General features: G+C 33.2%; 1 protein-coding gene across 11 annotated transcripts in view; it reads right to left on the bottom strand.

Annotated features, from left to right (window-relative positions):
* Window positions 1-19,862, bottom strand: part of LOC115232686 (FERM domain-containing protein 4A) — a 383,772-nt gene that overhangs the window by 35,018 nt on the left and 328,892 nt on the right. For 10 of the 11 annotated variants that reach the window (XM_029802713.2, XM_029802715.2, XM_029802716.2 and 7 more), the window contains 6 exons: window positions 16,662-16,786; window positions 16,064-16,189; window positions 11,937-12,083; window positions 9,829-9,910; window positions 7,773-7,811; window positions 3,913-3,992 (listed from right to left, as the gene is read on the bottom strand). In XM_029802713.2, the coding sequence (XP_029658573.1) occupies window positions 3,913-3,992; window positions 7,773-7,811; window positions 9,829-9,910; window positions 11,937-12,083; window positions 16,064-16,189; window positions 16,662-16,786 (599 nt within the window). The remainder of the gene's footprint in view (window positions 1-3,912; window positions 3,993-7,772; window positions 7,812-9,828; window positions 9,911-11,936; window positions 12,084-16,063; window positions 16,190-16,661; window positions 16,787-19,862) is intronic. The other variant, XM_029802708.2, reaches the window with a different exon arrangement.

Consider the following 19,862-nt stretch of genomic DNA (forward strand, 5'->3'; position numbering starts at 1 on the left):
TTGTACTTCATAAAAGAGTAATTAGCTTTAAGAAAAACCACTGCACTGTTAGCATTAGAAAATATGTTGTGTAAAATAGCTAAAATAATAAGTGAAATAAAAATGACTACAATAGAATGAAAATAAGTTATCTCGAGACAAATTACGTCAGAGGGAAAATTAAAAAAAATTTTTTTTCATTTATTTGTCCTGCATCCTCAAAGCATTTTTTGCAGGTAGAAAAAAATATTTGGAACTAAGTTCAAAGAGCAATATAAATATTATCAAGTTTAATTTAACAGCTGATAAAATTTTAATACAGCTACCTGCTGAGACAAATATTACAATCACTAACACTATTAGCAAACAACTTTGGTCAAATGGAAAGACTCTCTTTCACAGTAAATGGAAGGAGCCCCTTCACAGTTCTTCAACCTGTGAGAAAGAGTAATCAAATCTCACTGAAATCACATCCTACTGCCATCAAAAAGTGGAAGGACACATAGAACAATGTTGCCCCAGATATATAAAACATCACAGAATACTTAGGATCTTAGGTCTCCTGGATCAGGCAATGTATGATCATCATCATCGTTTAGCGTCCACTTTCCATGCTGGCATGGGTTGGACGGTGCAACTGGGGTCTGGGAAGCCAGGAGGCTGCACCAGGCCCAGTCTGATCTGGCAATGTTTCTACGGCTGGATGCCCTTCCTATATAGTGATATAATAATATGACACTAGTTTCATACTATTTAAATATCAATCTATTGACATGGTTTGGGTTTTCACAGTAAAGTAAAAGGTGAGCCTCTAATAAATTGAGTGCATTAACTAATTTCCATTTTTATGAAACCATTTCACTTTACTTATTTTGCTAATACCCTTGATAAAGATTTGAAAAGTAATGCTATCTCATTCCTGGATCTGGCTTTGTACTCAAGAGAAAATTCAATATAATTCAATCAACATTCAAGAAATTACTATTGAAATTTTATCTTTAACATGAGGAAACAAGTGTTGTAAGGTTCAAATGCTGAACTACATTTATTTCAAATCTTACAACAGTCTAGGTGTATGACTTTTGTTGCAGTCTGACATATTGACAAAAACAAAAAAAAAAACATGATCCACTCCTGCCTTATAGATGGTGATTAACATCAGGAGGGGTTTCTGTAAAAAAAAAAATCCGGCAAACAAATATTCTTATTTGTAGTGGCGCCATTTAATTTAAGAACGCTAGTTTACTAATGCTAAAATGGCATCTTTTATATATTAAAGTTGTAAATTTGTAAATTGAGATGTATATTAAAATAAAGAAAATTTCATGAGCTTTAATATGATATACAACTTTACAGCATAACACCAACATGCTAATTTTAAATTAAAAATAAATCTTAACAAGAGCACTCAGAGAGCGCAAACCTCTGGCAAGGCAACACCAACATCCTCTCAGCGATTAGCTGGAGATGATTTTAAAATAAGAATATCTGAAATAAATTCAACTGCTCTCACAAACAAGAACACTAAAAATTAACCCAACTGCTCTCAAAAATTAAGTAAGGAAAAAAATACCCGGAAAAATAACCCAGAATCCCTCTCCGGAACCAGATTGAACCCAAAATCTAATCAGTTCATGCCAGTCAGGGCAAACATCCCTGAAAGTTTCATCTGAATCCATCCAGCAGTTCTTAAGATATCTTGTCCACAGACACACAAACACGGCTGAAAACAATACCCTTGCCTTTCCTAAGGCAGAGGTAATTATCGTAATTTATAGTGCAGTTTAATTTAAGAACGCTTTATAAAATTTCATTTTTTTTTGCTTTAAAAAGTTTATTCTGTGATAAAAAAAAACCAACAAAAAAACAAGCTTCTACAATCACTGTTTGGTTGGGTATCCAAAATTACTTAATACAGCTTTGCATCTGTGTAATACAGAATTGTTCAGATCATTTATCACTGTTCCTGAGATTTTTTCCCAATTTTGCCTAATAATGTTAAAAAAAAAAAATCATCCTTATTCTTTGGCTTATTACTTTGCACAGCTCTACCCAACCTTTCCCAAAGATTTTCGATGGGATTTAGATCGGGCAACTGTGCTGGCTACAGCATCAACCGAACTGACTTAGACATAATGTAATCTCTGACTAGGTGTGAGATGTGTTTTGGGTTGTTGCCATGTTGCAAAGTTCAGGACTGGCCCAAATGCTTTTGGGTGTATGGAATATTTCGGGTGTATCCAATATTTCTAGACAGAACTTACTACCCATAACACCCTTGATTTGGATTATAGGATCGACACCTTTTCCAGACATGCACCCCAACACCATCACACTTCAACCACCATGCTTAATTGGAGGTCGATTGCATTCTGGATGATATTCTTCACCTGTATGCCTTCTTACATACTTTCTGCCATCACTGCTGAACAAGTTGAACTTTGACTTGTCCAACTACAACACATTTGACCAATCTGCTGGACTCCAATTCAAAAGCTTTTTTGCGAACTTTATTTGGGTACGTCAATTTTTTTAAAGTCCAAATTCTTTGAGGCATTTTTTTTATGGTGGAAACTCCAATGGTAAATCCATATTTTTGCCAAATTTCTTTTAAAATGTCAACAGCAGTCATTTTTCTTTTTTTTTTTAAGGACAGTCTACGAATGTATCTATCCATTCTTGCCATTGTTTTTCTTGGTTGCACAGGTCGAGAGCGGTCTTTATAATCATTAGCTTCTTTATAGAGATGGACAGTATCAAACTTTGCTTGAAATAACTTTATATGATATGACCATATCAGGCTATCTAGTATTTTTGCCTTAACATTTTAATAAATCATTATTAAAGACCATTTTCTTAATTTGACTGAGTATTCAATATGGTCTTTGGTTGGATTCTTTTCCTACTGAAAATAGCTAGACTATGAACAGAGACTGATGTGATTATGTATATTGAAAGGATTTAAAAAAAAACATATTTCACTAAGCAATACTGCTTTTAAAATTAAAAATGAGAGATGAAAGTTGTATAAAAACAGAGGAGTTTAAGACTTGCCATTTGTAAGCCGATGTCCTAGTTCTCATAGCTGAAGCTGTTGATGAATTAAAGAATTCCAAACTTGAAGCAAAATTTATTAAGGCAATTCAGGGTTAGTTAGTAGGAAAGAAGACAGGATTCTATTGCCTTTGAGGAAATGGCCATGTTTGACATGCAGAAGATCAGTAGCTAGAAATTCCACATAGCTTACTCTATATTGAGTAAGTATGGATGCATAGTAGGTGCACTGGGATAACAGACAGGTTGACAGAAAAGAAAGACTTAGTATGAAACAATGAACTAAGAAAAAGTTGGGTATAAGAGCTACAAAAAGAACTGGATGCAGAGTATAAAGGAGAAGAGTACATTGATATGGACTTAGATGACTTGACACTAATTGGTAAAGAAGGAATTGCCAGAAGTGAAAGATCAAGTAGAGCAATTTCGGTAGAAGAGGTAGAAGCTAATCTCACAAAAGAGATTTCAAAGAACTGTAAAAAGTTGCAAGACATTGTACTGGAGAAAGCTTAATTAACCCAGGTTAGCATCGAAAAACAGGCATATGATAATCATGAAATAAAAAATTTTTTTTTATTACTTATTGTGTCTGGAAGAAGGAGCATTACCTATAACTTTTGCAGCCCCTCTGAGATCAGTGAGCTTGATGCTGTAAATGTTCTGTTTAACTGTTGAAAGTCAACTATCGTAAGAAATACCTGAATAATACTAAGAATTAAGTTATTCTAAATTGAAAAACCAATTAGATAAAGGTACTTAGTACTAAAGTAGTGAAGAGAAACAGCTTAAGGAAGTAAGGTTTTGGATTTATCTGTCAAGTATCCCTAAAAAAGGTGGTTAGGTAAGTAGAAATATAGAGAATAGAGTATAGTAACTTACATTATTTGTGAAAGCCACATGAGAACAGTCTCTTTTAGAATGAGGAACAGGAGATGGAACTGGTGATATCATCTCAGGTTCTGAAATAAAAATTAATGTGAATGTATGTATTATTTATAAAGTTTAATACATATATAATGATAGCTGTCACTGGAATTGTGTGTGTGTAAATATGTTTTAAACAGTGCTTTTGTACAGATCAAATGACTTCTCAGAGAGAATCGAACTCACATTTTTTGTTGATAGCATGATGTATTACATTTGCTATGTATATCTGCACAGAACATTGCTCACAAAAATGTAAGCAAATATTTATCATTTAATTCTACTTTATCACTAAAAATATTTAGCATCTAAAAATTCAATTACTTAAGCATTTTTGAATCAATGAATTGTTATACACACACACAAACCAATGATGGTAAAACTTAGTTCTTAACCAACAAGGAGCTAAACAGCCAAGTTACACCCTACATTTTGTTTTTTAAAGAACATTAGCTAATGTGGTGCCAAACTCCTTGTACATAGAAAAAAAAAGAGATAGTCATAGCTGGAATGCCTTTGACTATAGATCTAATCAAACAAGGCTAAAATATTCTTACAATGCCAAATTTTTTTAACATATGGAATTATATCATTTCTTCAATAACATGACTATAGACTTCCTAAATAACATTTTTTATATTAATAGGACATAATTGCAAAGTATAATCTGTATTTTTTAAAGATAAAATTGGAAGAAAATGAGATGACTATAACAGATGTAAATTTGGTAGAAAATGATATCAAGTTCATTCAACTCAGAGTTTTGAGGAAAAACCATAAAGGTTAAAACTTGTTAGCCTGATGACAAACTACAATTTGAGTTCAGTTTTTTCTGTATGCCTGGAGAATGTCTGAATATTTAGGTAAGTATTATTGCAATCTTAACTCAGTAGTACTATGCCCTATATGACTATGATAATTACAGACAAGATCTAGTATAATATTTAATAGTACCGTATATTCAATCAAGATTTTGTGAGTTCATTAGGTAGTATATTTAAGTTTTCTTGAACAATCTCTGAAGGAAAGTTTTACTGAAATTAAATATTTTTAGCAACACAAGACAGGAATAGTATCAAGAAACTGGAGAAAAGGAATGAAATTATGGAGAATGTGAAACAAAAATAATGAAAATTAAGAAGAGTTTTAAAGATTTCAGAGATCAAGATTAGCATTCTGATTTCAAATGCAGACAGGAATTTTAAGATTTTAAAGCTGACAACACAGAATAATAAATGTCAATAATTTTAGAAACTGAAAATGACAATAAGAAAAGCAGTTTCTAGACATCAAAGATAACATGCAACAGAAGGTTGAGGAAAATAAAGATGAAACTAAATTATCAGAAGCCACTATTATTTTTATTGTATTTTAATGATAAAGAAATACAGTAGAAAGGGATATATTCATTGAAAGAGGAACTTTGTAAGCACTGGCATAAGTTTTACAAATACAGATATATTTACATTTTCTTTCCCTTTTTTTTTTTGTTTTTTTAGGTAATGAATCTTGGATAGTTTCAAAGATTTGGAATATGAGCTGTTGGGGAGGTTGTTTAATAAGTAGAAGACATTACACACCATCCACTCAATAGTGCTAAATATATTTAAGATAAGAAAATGTACAGTGGCTGTGATAAGGTTTAACAACCTCTATCATACTGACATGAGAGTAAATCTTATCTTATGTTTCAATTTTGTTTCCAGTCTACACTAGTATAAATGGACCAGATTTTTTAAGTTGTTTTTCAAAATAACAGAATGTCCAATCTAAACTGCCAAGCATTCAAGTAAGACTATGGTCAGTCAGGTTAATTAAAAGCAAACACAGATATGTTCTTTGTCCACAAGCATGACAAACAAATTGTAGTAAGAGCTGAATTAATGACCATACAATTAATGTCTTAATCCTTAAATATCAGAAACATTGACTCTTAGTCTGGCACATATAAAAGGTTAAGGCTTCAAATTACAAACAATTATGTAATAAACTTTAATATTTTCACACAAGCTTTATGAAAGAGCTCTGCAGAATAGTATCACAAGTTTCATTAATGCTTATTACTGTATTCATAACATACAGCTTTCAGCAAAACCTTTGCACTATTTCTATCCTGGCTAATTCCTATCTTGAACACCATCCACTCTACATGTAGTAACATGCTATTGTTTAATTAATTTTGAATGAATATTCAGTTCACATACTACCATGTTTGGCTGCTATTTTTAGCTAGTCAAGAGATCATACAGAGATGTCCTTGTTCTAATAGCATTTTAATGATAGTATGTCAACCATCCATATATACCTGTCATAACAGTATTCTAAAATGTATCAATTAAGCAATTTCTATGTTTTAGTATTTTTTCAATGAAAATGTATCACTCATACTTTGATATATTTGTCCTAGTGCTCTCTCTCTCTCTCTCACACACACACACACACACCACACACACACACACACACACACACACACACACACACACACACACACACACACACACATTTTAAAGAAAGGAAAATGATAACCAAGTTATTTTCTGTTGATCCTAGATGAAACAAAAACAGGATTTTTTAAGAAAATGATGGAAATATATCTCATTGTTTTATTCAAACTCATAGGAGCTTGGATAACTAATAAAATACCCATCTGCTCCTTTCTACAATGAACTGTATTTCTTTGTAAATGGCAGTTACTTAAAGTAAGCCAAGTGAACCTGTAAGAGCTAAATGTGTTGATTAAGAACAGAGTTTGTTGAGTATTGCTGATGGAATAAAAACCACATAACCTTCACACAATAGCTCATTAAGGCAGCTGTGGTGATTCTATACTGACAAGATTTAAAAAATAGTTCTGAAAATCAGACAAAATCTAAGCAGATGTTCTTACAATCAATTTCCTTTCCTCTAATTGAATAAGCCTTAACAAAATTGTAATTATTTTTGGGTCTTTTGATTTGGAGAAGGAAAGCAGAGCTCAGAATATTGAGAGGTTCACTTGGTCTGGAAACATGCCACAATTAGTCTGGATCAACAAACTTAAAACTTTGCTTAAAAAGTGAGTTAATGCATAGGCAGAAGAATTGAAGAGATAAAGAAGTAAAATGCACAAGTTAAATGGAAAGAGTGAGGAAGAGACAAGAGTAAGATATGTCTAAATAAACATATGCTATATAGTGAGAAAATTCAGAAGAGCCACTGCTCTTGTAATCATGGTAGACAAGGCAAAGCATAAACAGGGAGTTATAGAAGATGGAATTAATTTGTAATGGTGGATGGATTTTTTTTTCAGTGCAATCTGATATCTCCCTAACTAGAGCATATAAACTACTCCATAAAAAAAAATGCTCCATGTATATAGCATACCTAATCATTTTAAGTTAATGATGAGACCACTAGAAATAATTATATCTAGCATAGATAATAATTGTGAGGATATTAACTTTGAAGTGAGAAGGAAGTTATTTCAAGAGATGTGTAATGTTTAGATTTTGAAAATTATTAATCAAAGCTTAGAACTGAAGCTTTAGAAGCCTTTATCCTTTTGACCAAGCATTGACTTTGTGAAATTATATACAATGCATATACACATACAAAGGCACGATGACTTTCTAATGCTGCAGGTATTTTGATATCTAAGAAGTATTTATTTTGAGAAGAGCACTGATATAGACTTTTTAAATTAAAACAAAAAAGACTGAGAATTATTCAAAGCAGACAATAGAGATATATGCAGACATTCAGATTTTAAAGAAATAAAAATAGAAGAGGAAAAGATAGCATTTGCATAGTCTGGAACTTGCAAATAAAGTACTGACCACTATCAGTAGTAGGTCCAAGACTGTCCTCACTTGGGTCTAGGGATGCATTGATAAGAATAAAACAATAATCATTAATAATATTTACTTATAAAAAAAGATTTTCAGTTTATAAAACCATACAAATTATCAACATTGTTTAAATAGGTTTAAGAACAAGATATTGGTAAGGAAATAAAGATTTCCCTGTTTAACCAAATACCAGCAGAGTAATGAAGAACCAAAAGATATGAAGAGTATGGGGAAAAACCATTGACAATACAAACTATGTGATAAAAAGTTTTTCTTAGCTACTTTAACTGAATCATTAAAACCACATGACTTAATACTTTAAAGATGTGAAATTCAATAGTACCAGTCTTTACATCTTTATCTGCAAATTTATGGCTGGCATTTCATACTTTTCCTCTATTCTAACCTGAATAATTTTCAGGAATTGAGATAACTATTTAAGGGGAGTGATAAATGTAAGCAGAGGTGTATATTTTCTCTAAAAGCACAGTATAATGTAATGGGTGCACTAGGATTTGATGTATCCAAAAGATGTAAAAGAAAAACTTAATATTATAGAAATAAGAAAAATGAATTCAATAATGAAGAGATCAAATTGTTTTTAGCATCAAACAGATGTGTTAGGCTCAGTTTGTAAGAAGTGCAATATTGCTTTTAAAAAAAAACCTATTTGTGTCGATGTTCAGTTCTGATACTATGGTTAGTGTTTTTCCTGTAAAAGCTGAGGTTTGGCAGTCTAAAAATTATAATTTTGCACAAGTCTAAGAGGAGCTAACAATCAGATCAACACAGTTAATGTGAACTGTTAGCTCTATTTAGACATAAGAATTAAAATATGTCAAAAATTAAATAAACAAAGTTTTAAAATTAGACATAGAGCAAGGTGGGGGTACACAGAAACTCAGTTCTGGTACTTCCTAACATGTGGCACTTCCAGATGCCAGCCGGTGTTTTTGATTCCTTGAGTTGACTCATATTTCATTACTAATGAAATTGATATATCACAGCTGTGTTACATTATCACAAGGAAGAAATGAAGGCAATGTTCCCAATGTAAGCTACAGTGAAAAGAACCAATCTCAGAGGTCACTAAATCTGAAGTTGATCCAGAGCAGAGAAGGGTTTTTAGTTTGGACAGACAACCACTCTAAATGGTGCTACGAGAAAATGCATCCAGTGTAAAACAATGTTTCCCAACTGTGGTTTTCCAAAGCCTTATGATTCTACAAGAAACAGTAGTGTAGGTAAAAGTATTTTGTGTGTAATTATTCTACATGCACATTATATTTGAAATACTAACATCTGCAGGTAGTAAAAAGACCTCACAGGAAAAATGATTTTTTTACAGTGAATCACAAGGATTTTGGTGAAAGAAGATCTTGGTTAAAAAGAAATTTCTCAAACCTTTGTGATATCTGACAAATTTATCACTACCAAACATTTTAAAGACAGCTTCATGATTTATTTAATGAAGATATATAAAAATTTACATATAGGGGTTGTAGATGTGTGTGTGTGTGTATGTGTACTTTTGTCATGACATCACCTGATGTTTGCAAATGGGCCCAATCTTTTGTGAAACACACATCTGGCCACTGGAAATAGGCAGGATATTTAAATGTTAAAACCCTGCGAAGATGTGACATAACAAAGATTGGCAAGTTTCTCTGTTATGTGTGTTATCAGATTTCTTAAAACTGTGATACACAGTGAGCTACAATGCTGGAAATAGGCCCATCAAAAACCATGCCTACATCAAAGAATGGATGTCTAATGATGTTGAATGGTTTTAAGTTTCCATGTTGCTGTAATGATATCAGTTATATTAAATCTTTATATTCAACAGAAATTGATCGAACAAAAATGATATTGTTAGTTTTCAACTCCTTTCATACTTTGTAATATTAAAAATATTTTAAAAAAATCATTTTACATGATAAATAATAATTAAACTATGATTAAATTATGAATGAAACACAACAGTTAGCAAACATTTGACCACTGTCTGTGTCAACAGTTAACTTCTGTTACACTCGACACTTACCTTGGTATACAGGACTAACTTTTAAAGTGGAATGACCAGCTTTCTTTCTCATTTCATTCAGCTTCTTCTCCATTTCTTTTAACTAGAAGAAAATTTTTTTTAATGATTATAAAACAAATAATTAAAAATAAAAACATAGAAATACATTACTCTTCAGTTTCATATGTTTAGCAACTGACTTAATTTGAGATAGTGTGAGAGAGACCTGTCAAGCCAAGTGAAATCACAGTCGTGGCTGATGCCAGTGTCGTGTAACTGGAACCTGTGCCAGTGGCACATAAAAAGCACCCTTCAAACATTGGGCTTCATGAAGGTAGTGACAAGTGACTGAGAACTTAGGCAATATACTGTGCTTGAGAAGACCTGTCAAAACAAGTGAGATCGTAGTCGTAATTGATTCTGATGTTATGTAAATGGCACCCATGCTGGTAGCATATAAAAAAAAAAAGTACCCACAACACGTTTGGAGTGGTTGGCGTTAGGAAGGGCATCCAGCCATAGAAACCATGCCAAATCAGATTGGAACCTGGTGCAGCTCCCCTGCTTACCAGTTTTCAGGCAAACTGTCCAACTGATGGCAAAATAGAAAACAGACATTAGATGACAATGATGATGAATGTAGTCAAAGCAAATAGTTATATAGGACTTTGATGGCTAAATATATTATTCAGTATTCAGTATTATTTTGTAGGGCAGAAAAGTTACAGTATCGAACATCTGCATCTTGGTATTTATTCCAGTTCCTCACATTCTGAGGTAAAATCTTGTCAAGGTTAATTCTGCCTTCATCCTTCTGAGTTCAATAAAAATGTACCAGTCAAATGCTTAACTATTCCTTCCTCCAGATTATCTGGCTTTACACCTACTTCAGAAATTATTTCGTAATGATTTAACACAACACCCATTTTTAAGTGAGGATAAATGTTATTTTTTAATATTAATACTGCTTCTGTTGCCAAATTGTTTACAAATTGAGGAACTAAACTCTTTCACTGTATGGCCACTGGTACTACTTCTTTCAAAGTTTTTCACTATGCATATGCAACAAAAGACTGAGGCCAGAAATTTTGGAAGAGGTAAACAGTCAATTATATTAATATTAACTTCAGTACTTCAGTGACACTTTATTTTATTGATCTGACACAAAAAAAAAGAAAGCAAAGTTGTCCTTGACAAAATCTGAAGGGAGGGAGTAAGACAATACTATTGACCCCAGTACTTGGTTGACACTATTCTATCAACCACCCCACTCCTCAAAAAAAAGAAAAGAACAGCAAAACTGACCTCAGAATGAAAGGAGCTGAAAAACACCAAGAGGCATTTTCTCCAATACTCTAACAATTCTACCAATTCATACCTAATGATAGCAATGGTTTCATCCGCATTTATAATAATGGTTTCAAATATTGGTAGAAAGCCAGCTATTTTAGCATGGGGGGTATAAGTTAAATTGACCATAGTACTCAAACAGTACTTACTTATTGACCCCAGAAAGATGAAAGACAAAGTAAACCTTAGTGACATTTGAACCCAGAACATAAAACTGGAAGAAATGCCATTAAATACCTTATACAGTGCAAGGTAGCCATGTAACTCTTCTACAGCTAGACACTTACTCCAGTCCTTTTTTCATACTTTGACCTCTCAACACCTAGAATAAGGTCACCTTCCTCTCTACTATGCTCTTATTCATCATTTAATGCCCATTTTCCATGCTGTCATAGGTTAGACGAATTTGACAGGTGCTGCCCAGCCAGAGAGCTACACCAGGCTCTATTGTCTGTTCTAGCATGGATGCTGTACCTAATGCTAACCACTTTACACAGTGTACTGGGCGCTTTTTACATGGCACCAGCACCAGAGCTTTATATGTGGTACTGGCATGGGTACATTTTACATGGCACTGGCATGGATGACACACTGAAAAGTGCTTGCCATTAAGAATAGAAACCATTCCGAAGCAGACATCTGAGCACGATGCAGTCCTGACCCAAAGGATCCTGTTGAACCACTCAACTCATGCCAGAAAGAAAGGTAAGCATTAAATGACGATGATGTTAATGCACACACATACAAACACACAAATAAACTGGTATCTTTTAACTCACCTTAGTTTCAGCCTTCTGGTAGGATTGTTTTCTTTGCTTTCGCACCTGTTTGCTGACTGATGGATCGTGTGCCAGCTTATTAGCTGCACTGGTGATCTTACTTTGCAGCTCATATTCGAGTTCAAGACATGACAACTCATTCTCCATCTGCAAGTAAAAACAAGAATCATTGAGGATCAGAGTGCTTACTCAATTTCTTTTAATCTTTCACTATATATGTATTTCTTATATATCTATATATATAAAACTCTAGTTGTGTGAGTGTCTGTCCCCTTCGATTTAGATTCCTAACTCCTCCCACATTTTGCGGTGCAGTTTAACCAAATTCGGGTATCTTATAGTCGTGATTCATATCGAGCCCGTCTGAATATTAGCGCGCGTCAACGATGAGTCTACGATTTTAAAAATAATTTAACATCATTTTTTTTATTCCATTTTAATGCATAAAATGCATCGTGTGTCGATGGCGGCGGAGTTGGCGTCCACGCTCACAGCTGCACCTGTTTGCTTCTCCCCTTTCCCTCCCTCTGAAGCTGTGGGGAAGGGAGTGTAAAGAAATCAACGTCATAATGCGTCGTGAAGGAGACCAGCGTTCTTTTAGAACAACGACTTCATGGCTTGAAGACACCAAAACAAAAATGGCTAAGAAAGCCCGAATTTATAAGAGAAGTAACTCTCTAAAAATGCTTATATAGTTATTTCCCTTACAAACCCGAGCATCGCTGGGCGATACTGCTAGTATATATATATATATATATATATATATATATATATATATATACACACACACACATATATATATATACACACACACACACCCATATATATACATACACAGACACATACAGACAGAGTAGCCCAACAGTTTGGATCCACAAAAAAATAACTTACATGATGTCCTTTGTTCCATTAAATACATGAACTTTGAATTTTCTAAATTTATCTGTACTAACGTTAGCACAAATGTATATACCTCCTTTAATGTATTGCTAGTTCTGGGTAAATTCATGTCAACTACTGACTTCAGATGTTTAAGAGGACTGTTCAACTGGACATTGTCTCCAGATATGCCTGATGGTAAAACCTTCACCTAAATAATTTGCCCCATTAATAGTAAAAATCTGGTGGTGTGCTAGTTTGTTGAAGTTATATTTTATGTTGCTCTGACAAAGAAATATTGTCTTTGTGAACAACACAGGATTGTAAAGTAATCTCCAGGGATACAGGCATCCAGCAACAGGACCTCCGTAATGCTATGATGGACCGTAAAGTCTGGCGTAATCATAGTAAATTCCATTATCTCGACCACGGTCGAACAATGATGATGATGAAAGTACAGATATATACTCTTCCTATTACAGTACCATAAGCAAATATAGACATTAATCTTTCACTAAATATCCCTGTCCAAACCATAACTGTTGGACTAGAAGAATATATATACATCAAATTTCCTATGGATTCAAATGTTCTGACTGCCTTGTGCACATGCATGGGTGCATGTATGTAAGTATGTGTACATCTAACATATAAAAAGCAGAATGTGAGCGACATAGGTATGTAAGTATGTGTACATCTAACATATAAAAAGCAGAATGTGAGCGACATAGTATAAGTGTGCTTTGATAAAAAATAATAAATTGTATCTGAAGAGAGGTTACACTTCTTTGATCAAAAGAAGTTTCAATCTTTTGCAGATGTTGCACCTCATCAAACAAGAGCTATCAACCATATATAGAGCACTGCAATCTCTTAATGAGATATTCACAAATCACACTTGGTACCATCTCTATGTCCATCTACATATTCACACAGACAGACATATGTATGCAATCATGGATCTAGTTTAATTTGGTTTAATACCAACTATTCAAGAGCACAGCCAAATACGATTGCTAGCATAAAATATTCTCAATGCAGGTAAACAGTATGATTTCTAAGATGCCTTTTGCATGGTACACACTACAAAGCTGTATTTAATCAGCTTCAATTTAGCATATTCAAGGCCCAGGTAACAGGATTATAAGCCTTCACTTCTTTCATTACACATACATCTTTTAAACAGTGCTTTTGTGTTGCTATACAAAACTAATAAGAACTTTGTGGGGTTTGAACCTATATTGTCTTTGCTTATATCTCAGTGTAATTACTACTTTGCTATAAACCCTTTGATTGTAGCTACTTGTGCACATCTACACACCTATAATTATTGCAAACATTACGCATGTACATTAAAAAAAATTCTTTAATGTCTCACTCAGAAGAGAAAGAGCAGTGCCCAAATGACAGACAGAAGATTAAGATTTCAAAACTCTTATCTAAGAATGTCTGACAAGCTTCTGTACAGTTTACATCTGTCCAATTTCACTGACAAGGCTTGGTTCAACCCAAGGCTACAGCAGTAACTCTCCCAAGGTGCGATGCAATAGAATTGAACTTGGAAAGATATGATTGTGAAATGGACCTTTTAACCACAACAACTGACTAGTTCACTTGGATCACTTTAAAGGAATCCAAATGTAATATCCTGATGACTCATAGTATGAACAATTAAATTTATGTTAAATTTCCTTCAAGTAACAGGTAAACTGAGATTTAATGATAATTTCATGTTTGGCTCTGTTGAATAGAATGTTGTGGAGGTCAGATATACAAAGCCAATGTGACAGTAATAAGAATTTGAAACAGAGTCAAATCCACAGCTCATTTGTTAAAAACTAATTACTCACTGTTATTATTACTGATTAGTCAGACTATTTAAAAAATAGATCTCGTGTTAATTCTTTCATAAATATCTACATTTTATGTCTATGAAATCTGCTAGAAGTTTTTTTATGATATGGCAGTAGTCAGGTCAAGGTATCTGCAATGGAGACATGGGTTGGATTCCCACTATTTTCATGTTGACTTTGTATGTAAAAGAAAACAACAGATTAAAACAAACACATATCTAAAAATCTGTCCCACAGCTGCTGAGAACTTGGCTATACTTGCAACAGTTTTATTCTACTACAAAATGATATTTTAAACATTTACATATAGTTTGGTATTACTATTTATAATAATCCTTTCTACTATAGGCACAAGGCCTGAAATTTGGAGGAAGGGGATAGTTGATTTCATTGACCCCAAAACGATGAAAGGCAAAGTTGACCTTGGCGGAATTTAATAATAATTTCCAGTACATTAGGTTGTTACTTATCGTGGTCTGTTGATCCCAGTACTTAGCTGGCCTTTATTTCATCAACATAAAAAGGATCAAAAGGTAAAGTTGACCATAGTGGGAATTGGGCTAAAAGTATAAAGGGCTTAAGCAATAAAGATGGGAGTAAAACTGCATCCTGGTTTGATCAATAGTCTTTGAAAATTAGAAGGGGGGAGAGAGAGAGAGCAGAAAAATTAGGAAAATAAAATGTTTTGATGTGGAACTAAATATCCACACACCCTTATAACATCAATGCCACTAGGCACTGGGAAAAGAAAATAGTATTAGAAGTTACCAAAATCACTATGATCTTCAACTGAAGAATAATCCAGCAGTGTAAGCAATACACAGATTATTACAGTAAATAAATTAATCCTTCATTAGTATAATAGGAACTACCTAATCATTTACAGTATGTGGTTGAGTATTCTCAGAATTAGTGCTCAGGCAAAATTAACATGATCCAGTGAATGACAAAGCTGTATCACAGGTACAATTAATCCAACATATCTCCATACAGTTCCCATCCAATTCCACTCACATGGCTACGGTTGAGCTGGAGCCATGTGATTATGAAGTGAATGTCTTAACCTGCATCACACAACATGACTAAATTTTAAGCGAAGTAGAAAATAGTTAATATTCTCTAAGACAAAATATAGACTAGTCAGACACAGAATAACAAAAATTTCAGTGACAAAACAGATGACGGTTTTTTCTTTTTTTTCCTTGTGAAAAACTTATGCTTTATGCATTTTTATCTAATGGTTTTTCCCTATTTTAAAATTCATATCACTCCTCTGATTAAGTGCTTAGCTATATGTTATCCATCAAACTCATGTCAATTTTAGTTATCCATCAAACTCATGTCAATTTTAGTTACCCTTCATTAAAGAATAATAGACAGACATTTATAACTTACATTATCACCATCTTTTGGTACAAGCTTTGAGGAGAGACTAAAGGCTGTCCGAACTCGCCGCCGGATCGTAGGAGGCTGTTCACCAGGTGCCATCGGTGTGTCTTTTGGAAGATGACCAATAAGTTCCTACAATTATAACAAACATTTTATAAATATTTCTGAAATTCATTTACATCATCATTGAAATCACGAAATAAATATATGAAACTGCAGAAATTGGATTACTTTTATGACAAATATTTTTTGTATGGGTTAACATGATTATGTGGGAAGTAAAGTATTAATAGAATCAACTACACAAAAGCATAAATACAAATTTTCTTCTGCCATAAAATCCACAACTTGTTTGAAATGAAAAATTACTTTGTGACTTTCATTCCTTAATCCAAACAGAAGAAAAAAATAATTTAGAAAGGAAGACTTCGATATGTTGTTTCTGTGAAATGTGGCAGCTAATAAAACAATTCTTCAAATTAGCATTTTGGAGAATGTATAACAATATTAAAATAATACAATTCTTTAAGTGATGCCAATTTTTGTCCAAGAAGAAATGGTAACATCATGAAAGAGATATTGAAGATGAAAAATATTAAATTACCCCCTCTTGTATACATAGCTGCTTAAACTCTTCATTTTTCTTTTTGAGTGTTTCAATGAGAGCATCTCGTCGATCCTTTAAGGCTTGGTACATTTCCTTCTTCACCTTTACAGGATCAATATTAACTGGAAATATATAAGAAAAAAATCCATTCAATAATAAAAATAATATATCATCATGACATAAGTTGGATGTGACTAACTGAAGGAGTATCTCTCGGACAGACACCCTTCATATCACCAACCCATATCTATTTTTCAAGTAGGGTATTTATTTTCCACTGGTCTTCACAAGTTGAAACTGCCAAACTACAAGTGTAGTTAACAGATGTAGACTTAAAAATCAACTTTTGCTGAATGGTAACAAAAGTTCATAGAAATACACACACACACACACAAACTTACATTTTGTTACATGACATGTGACTAATAGAAATCTCTAATGAAATGAGAAAATAATTATAACCATCTTATATTGAATGACAAAATTAATATTATATCAAATGTCAATATCATTGCATTCCACCAAAATATAAAACAGATTAGTACTGCACAGAGTAACAAATCTTTACACAAGAATTTCACTGTTAGAAAAGACAAGGCCCTCCAGAACAAAACAGTTTACCTGCAAAAGCTGTTAAGTTTTTTTCTTTTTTAAGCATACATAAAGTTTATGTTGGTGTCTCTTTGACTGTCCATTACAATTCTTGAAGAAAAGGTTTTTAATGATGTCTGTAGATTATTTTGGTATTAGGAATAGTTCTATTTTGTTTACTATTAATGTTTCATTTACTTAATGTCTGTTTATATAGACATGTTAAAAAGGTAACAAGATAAAAGAAAAAAAAGGTAAAACAAATACAAGTCATAGGTAAAAAAAAAAAGAAAACAATACCCAACCTAAAAAAAAGAAAGAAAAAAAACAAAGACAAACCATACACTGGTGGGTTCAGATCAGCTAATCACTGTACATCATTTTCATTATGTTATTTGTAGCTAGACAAAATAATTCTTGTCCCTTTCAGATCAGATTTCAACTATTACAACTGCTGACAGTAGCAGAGCAAGCAAGCGGAAAACTATTGGTAACGTAACTCATAAAAACACATGAAATAAGTGGATATGTTACCAACTAAATTGAGTATGCTTTGGAGATTTTAATTCTTTACTCAGGACATAAATGGAACATTTCCTGAATTTTTTGTGTCAAAATTAGTGTTATGAAGTACGTTCTTAAGGAGGTAACAAGTAACTGGCAGGTTAGGCTGTTGTAACAATCCTGGATTACTTACAAACTTGACTGATTAGTTGAAAAAGTCACTTGAAATTGTTTCCCTCCGGATATGATGCAGATCATTGATGTATATGAATTAGAATGATTTTACACTGACATAAGAGAGACAGTTGAAACGAGTAGCAGTTAAAAATAGACTGTACAATCAACTGGCACACCTATCATAACTTAAAATGATCACCATCATCATCATCATTGCAACTATTATTCTTAATATTAGCAATGATGATCAATGATAATGGCTTTAGTGGAAACTGAACTTGAAATATGAAGAGCCAGGAGAAGACTGTCTAAAAATTAGTAAAATAGTTCCAACTGAAGAAATTAGGCAGCAAGCTGATAGAATCATTAGCAAGCTGGGCAAAATGCTTAGTGGTATTTCACCAGTAACTACATTCTGAGTTCAAATTCTGCCCAGATCAGCTTTGCCTTTCATCTTTTTAGGTTTGATAAAATAAGCACCAAGTTGACCATGGGGGTTAATGTAATCAACTAGCCCCTTCCCTTGAACATGTGGGTCTTGTGCCAAAATTTGAAATCATCATAATGGCAGTAGACTGGAGGAATCATTAAAGTGTTGGACAAAATGACTTGAAACAGTTATTCTTTACATTATGAACTGAAATATCACCAAGTCAACAGAGTACCAGTTAAGTATTGGAGTCAATTGTTTCAATTAATCCCTTCTCATCAAAATCGTTAACCTTGTACCTAAATCTAAACCAAGGTAGTGAGCTGGCAGACTTGGCAGTGTAGGAATAAATGCTTTGTGGTATCTGTTTCAACACTAAGTTCTAAGTTCAAATCCTACTGATGCCAACTTTACAATTTATCCCTCCTGGGCCAATAAAATAAAGTACCTGTTAAGTACTGAGGTTCATTTAATTAACTAACCCCCTCTCCTCTCAGTCTGTGCTTTACATTTAATAATTACTTCTGCTGAACAAAGACAAAACAAAAAGTTATGGGAGCAGTTGTGGCAGTGTTGATAGAAGCTTGCTTCCCAACCACATTGCTCTGGGTTCAGTCCCCTTGTGTGGCACCTTGGGCAGGAGTCTTCTACTGTAGCCTCAAGCTGACCAAAGCCTTGTTAGTGGATTTGGTAGATAGACACTGAAAGAAGCACGTCATATATATGTAAATATCTATGTGTGTGTTTGTCCCACACCCACTGCTTGACAACTGGTGCTGGTGTGTTCATGTGCTTGTAACTTAGCAGTTTGGCAAAACAAACTGAAATAATAATTACTAGGCTTTAAAGAAAAAGAAAAAAAAAGAAGTACTGCGGTCAATACATTTGACTAAAAATTCTTTAAGGCGGTGCCCCAGAATGGCTGAGGTGCAATGACTGAAGCAAGTAAAAGATAAACAGATATTCTACTGAACAGTAGAAAAAGAAAGATAAATGAATGAAACAAATTACTATATGATATATAAATAGATATTTCTCAAAATATACCAAAATATATTTTCGTGGGGAAGAACAGTATTTGAAACTACTCAATAATTTTATATACAGAATATCAAATTTAGGTTATAAATGAATCTAGAAACATTAAAATAAATGTGTGTGCTTGCATGTATGTGTTTATGTACACATGCATGTAAGTTTATATATGTATATGAGATGAGAACCTTGCAAACTGCATTGTAGGTTACTTGTCTAGGACAATAACTATGAATAAGAACTGACATGGGGCAGATAGGACTGTTTAGACCTGCTACAAATAATATTGAAATTAATAGAAATGAAAGTAATATACATATACAAAGTGAACGTATTAATAGTGAAACCCATTAAAACTGAAAGTATTATCTCACATCACAATAGCGATGTTATTGTCCTACTTTTGACAAGTAATTTTGAAATAGTGTAAGAGATAAGAGATTGCTCTGAGCTCACATTAG

The sequence above is a fragment of the Octopus sinensis genome, linkage group LG2 (genome assembly GCF_006345805.1).
Source record: "Octopus sinensis linkage group LG2, ASM634580v1, whole genome shotgun sequence".
Lineage (NCBI taxonomy): Eukaryota > Metazoa > Mollusca > Cephalopoda > Octopoda > Octopodidae > Octopus > Octopus sinensis.